Genomic DNA, 5469 nt, shown 5'->3' with positions numbered 1-5469 from the left:
CCGTGTTAATGTTCACCTCAGTAACAGCTGACGCTGATACACCTGGTCCACCAGCTTTCGTGATTGTCATTCGGCCCTCTTTAAACTCTTTGAACCACCAGAACACGGTACTTCGTGGCAGAGCGTCATCTTTGTAGGCTGCTCTCAACATTCCTAGAGTTTCTGTTGCACTTTTCCCCAGGCGATAGCAGAACCGTATAGCTGCAAATTGTTCATCTCGTAATGACTCCATTTCTTCTACAGGCGACTTCTAGAGGCGGCTTAGAACATCACCTGCAATAAAAAGTCGTGGTTACCAAACATGCAATGATTCCTTAACAACATTTTATATATATGCACAGCAAGACCCACCCTACTTGTATGCCAAACTATGAAGCTCCAGCGTTAACAGAACTGCCGGGAAAAAAATCAGTCCAAGACTTTCTTGACTTGCCTTCGTATGTTGCTTTACTTTGACTTATACAATAATGCTATGTGGTCGGTGGGCGCCATTTTTAGAACATCCGATATATATAATTGTTACAAGACAATTATTACGAAGGTGTGATATTTATTATTATTATTACTTTTCTGGATTCTAATGTAATTGTTTTTTTTTTTTTTTTTTCAGATTACTTTTTTTTACATCAGAGCACCATTACCCACCAGTTCATTGCATGATGGAGCGTGCGATGATTAGTATTAAGAAAAAGGTGCTAAACCGAAATGACAGGGCGGATGTCGAAAATAACGAAATGATTTCTCCAACTCAGTACCAGTCGAAGATGGGCTCAAGTCACTGGGAATATAATACTACAATAGAACATCTAAGTGATCCAGACGATATAGAATTAGCAGATATAGACTACAATACGAATTACAATGACAGAACTCCAAATATTAATACGGAAAGCATTAAGATATCCAGAGAGAGCATTCGCCAGAGCTTGTTGGAACAGATGGAAAACTGTGGTGGTTTAGTTTCTGTATTGGAAGCCATTGAGGCTGGTCAAGTTGTCAACGTTACAACAATACTAAATAGAGATGTGGAGAAACATATTACATTTCTGTGGGCAGCTTTGTTCAAAAGAAAAGAAATTTTAGAGGAATTGTTACAGTGTGGTGTTGACATTGATTTCTGTGAACCTGAAAGTGGTTTTAGTGCTATGCACTTGTGCGCATTCGTAGGTGCTGTAGACTGTTTACAATATCTAATTTCAAAAAATGGAAATATTAATTTAATCGAGAAATCTTACTCCCCACTGCATTGTGCAGCTTTAGGCAATTCTGTTGAAACCATGAAAGTTTTGTTAGATAATGGTGCTCTTACTGACAATAATAATCTTAAAGGTTTACTTCATTATTCTGTGGTAACTAATTCTGTGGAGTGTATAAAACTGCTTTTGAGTATGAAGTCAATGCCAACCACTAAAATGCGGAAAAAGGGACTGGTGCGCCTACCTTCGGACATTGGACCCACGGAATCTTTGGAATACTTGCTTGATGATAAAAGCTTCGATGATATCATCAATGGAGATATAATTGGTGATTTAAAAAGTGATGGTTCATTTTCCAGCAAACCAATTGATGATCATTGTAATGATTATATTGATGTAAACAATGAAGAAATAAACGGTTTAACTGCAGTGCATGTCGCAGCCGATTTAGGACATTGCGAGTGCTTAAGTCTCCTATTAGAAAATGGTGCTGATCCAAACAGAACAACTGAGGATGGAATGACTCCTCTTCATCTAGCTGCACAAGATGGCCACATTGATTGCGTGATCCTTCTTTTGGAGAAAGGAGTGGTCAAAGATGCCCGAACTAATCGTGGGCAAACTGCATTGCATTTAGCAGCACAAGGACAGTCTTTGGATTGTGTTGAGGCGTTACTCGAAAGTGGTATTGACGTGAATAATGAAGATTATGATAAACGGACTGCGTTGCATACAGCAATTGGAAAAAACTATAATGGCAACGAGATTGTGGAACTATTAATAAAATGGAACATTGACGTGAACCATAAGGATCGTTTTGGCTACACTGCTCTTCATTTGGCTGCTGTAAATGAACTGGCAAATTGTGTTGATATTCTTATATACCACGGTGCTGATATCACAGCCAAGACATGCGCAGGTTTATCTGCCCTTAGCTTCATTGTTCGTAAAACTCCTGCTTCACTCACGATGGTGAATGAAAAGTTAAATAGTGCTATATCTATGAAGGACCGACAAGCATCCAACAGAGACGTGATATTGAAACTAGACTTTCGATATTTGCTTTCAGAAAATCAGCATGGAGAAGTAGGATTTCTGAAGATGCTGGCGGATGAGCATCAAAAGGAGTTACTGGATCATCCATTGTGTAACGCGTTCCTGGATTTAAAATGGCAAAAGATTCGGAAGTATTATATCATTCGGCTTCTCATGTGTGCTGTGTTTGTCATATGCCTATCATTATATGTTTACACTGCACTAGCTCACAACTGTTATAACCTGAGGAAAACCATGACAGACAATAATTGTATATATAATAATAGCCGTTTGACGACGAACATGACAAACACTAACTGTACATATAATAATAGCCGTTTGACAATGAACGTGATGGACAATAATCGTACATACAATAGCTACTGTAATGAAACAGCTTTTGATAAATATATAAAGGACAATCCTCAATTCGTTGAAGTAGTTTGGTATGTACTGGTAGTCTGCACATGTTTCGAAATTTTACGGAAACTTTACGGTATTACGATTTGCTCCTCTTTTATAACTTATTTGTTTCAATTTGAAAATATTTTTGAGTGGTTTGCTTGTTGCAGTGTATTTTTAACGTCATTTTTTATATACGATGGAACAAAACAGTGGCAAAATCACATTGGAGCCTTCGCATTATTGATGGGTTGGGCGAATCTAATGATGATGATTGGCCAACTCCCACCATTCGGATCCTATATTGAAATGTATGCGAAGGTATCACGAGAATTCGCAAAGTTATTGTCAGCATATGCTTGCCTTTTAATTGGATTTACGTTAAGCTTTTCTGTTCTGTTTCCAAGTACAGCAGGATTTAAAGATCCTTTCATAAGCCTGATTAAAGTTCTTGTCTGGATGTCAGGCGAAATTAATTTTGATGACTTACTTGATGAAGAAAAGAATCACGATCCGACAGTGTTACATGTAAGTGCTCAAATAATTTTTGTACTTTTTTTGTTGTTAGTAACTATAGTGTTGATGAATTTGTTGATTGGGATAGCTGTTAATGATATACAAGGATTACAAAAGACTGCAGGACTTGCCAAGACAATTAGACAAATAGAGTTAATCTCGTATATGGAATCGGTGTTATGTAGTAAATATATTCCGTTTTACCTTAAAAGCGTCATACAACGAACAGCGCTAGTATTTCCAACGGGCTACCATGTAGTTCTTAATGTGAAACCGAATAATCCAGGGGAGAAAAGGTTACAAAAAGATGTCATGAAAGCTGCTTTAAGATTAGCTAAGAGTAGAAGGCAATATAAACCTACTAATGCAGACAGAACGGAAGAATTTTACAACAAGGTTATAAAGAAAAATCTTGAATTCCCTCCAAGAACTCAGCGTATGCGCTCAGCTAGCACGACTGGTTCTTTAGGTATTGTTGAAACCCACGCCGAGGGGATAGAAAGGTTGAGTTTAGAAATAAAACAACTAAGAGAAATGATGAAGCTAAACGAAATTCTTCTGAGAAATGCTCTTAGCAATAATGACAAAAATGATTTTTGTTAATTCTAATGGAACGAATGCAAGCATATCTAGAAGTACAATATAATTTCATATAGTTGTGTGTTTACAACATTGCTGCCCCTTCACACGCATTTATCGCACTTTATTCTCATTCTCGATAAGAGTTTCTATTATTATTATTATTATTATACATAATAAATTACTTTCCACAAACTATTGAAAATTTAATCGCTCACACACAGAGAATGAAACTACAGTCCTACCCAATGGTCTAGTACCTGGCGCGAGCGCCTTTGGTGAACATGGTTTCAGGTTCGATTCTGTGGGAAAATATTAAAAATTTAAACGTATTCCAGTGGGGAAACGTATCCACCTTAAACTGTAAGCCCACGTCTCATATAGCTTCGCTAGTGACAAGAGAACCTGAACTTCAATAAATAAACAACGGAAAACATGTACTATAAACTCTTTCACTAAAATATTTCATCAGATGAAAAGTGGAAGAACTATCCTCACAACCTTTCTTCCAGACTATCCCATGGCCCTCAGAAAAAGACGAGAAATCACATTACCATCCTGTCCGCGAACCATCTCATTGATCATAGCCATCTCCAAGTATCTCTCTCACTACACTGATTTCGTTTGCCGTAATATTTTTATCTTTACCAATCTGTTTCACATTTAAATTATTTCTCGCACACACTTTTCATTTTGACTTAAAGAATAAGGAAAAAGTTGAGAATCGTCCCATTCCAATGCAAGTCACGTGATAAGTGTTAAGTTGTACACGTGTAAATGGATGGAGTGTAGTGAAGGAAGACAGAACTAATAGGATGGGATGTCGGTAAGAGTACAGGAGAACGATGGAATAATCAAATGAAAAAAAGAAAGAAAGAAAAAAAAAGAAAATTAATACAGAAGTTAACAAAATACAGCGATACCTTGGAATCCGAATTTAACTCGTTTGAAAACCTCGTTCAAGTTCTAAGAGAGGTTCCACGAACTCGAATTTTCAAAATGATTTAGACACGAAATACCCTTAATTTTAAAATAAAATATTAACAAATAATAATAGTATTTGAATAAAAACGGTGTCAAATATAGGAGGAGGAGGGGAGAAAATAGAACAGATGACTAGTTTTCGATACCTAAGTAGTATAATTAGTGATGATATGATGTGAACGTGAAATAAAAGCAAGAATAGGAATAACAAAGAAGCCTTTAGGAGGAAGAAAATACTATTTTATGGGACCTTGAATAAAGAGTTGAGAAAAATACTCGTAAAATGCTCAGTGTGGAGTATTATACTGTAGGGGGTAGAAACATGAAAATTAAGAAATAATGGTGAAAAACAATTGGAAGCTTCCGAAATGTAGGTGTGGAGAAGAATGGAGAGAAATAGCTGGGTCAAGCGGAAATCGAATGAGACGATGGTAAGAATGGTGAGAGAGAGAAAAATTAACAATTTTAAATATTATTAAGAAGAGGAATAGAAACTGGTTGGGACATTGGTTAAGAAGGAACTACATCATGAGGGACATGCTAGAGGGTATGGTGGCAGGAAAGAGAGGGAGAAAGCGAGGAGACTACAACTGATGGACGATATCAGAACAGCAAAATCGTACGTAAAGACAAACCGCCTTATGCAGAGTCGTTTTGACGTGTGATTAGCGTCATACTGAAGGCCTGATTACTGCAAGAAACATGTCGAACTCTTTAGTATGGCACTAATCACGCGTCACAACGACTGCACATAAGG

The 5469-nt window shown here is 37.0% G+C and overlaps 1 protein-coding gene across 1 annotated transcript; it reads left to right on the top strand.

Moving 5' to 3' along the window:
* The first annotated feature begins 650 nt into the window (after positions 1-650).
* LOC145663769 (uncharacterized) lies at positions 651-3757 on the top strand. The gene has a single exon (XM_081729861.1). The coding sequence runs from the start codon at positions 657-659 to the stop codon at positions 3750-3752; it is 3096 nt and encodes a 1031-aa protein (XP_081585987.1). The 5' UTR covers positions 651-656; the 3' UTR covers positions 3753-3757.
* Positions 3758-5469: the final 1712 nt, after the last annotated feature.

This window comes from Thermobia domestica, chromosome 1, assembly GCF_964235325.1.
Source record: "Thermobia domestica chromosome 1, izTheDome1.hap1.1, whole genome shotgun sequence".
NCBI classification, from domain to species: Eukaryota; Metazoa; Arthropoda; class Insecta; order Zygentoma; family Lepismatidae; genus Thermobia; species Thermobia domestica.
Note: the sequence above shows the minus strand (reverse complement) of the source record. Positions and strands in the feature narration are given on the sequence as shown.

What these genes read in the sequence shown, in the direction of transcription:
- LOC145663769 (XM_081729861.1), top strand. Translation starts at nt 657, where the DNA reads ATGATGGAGCGTGCGATGATTAGTATTAAGAAAAAGGTGCTAAACCGA.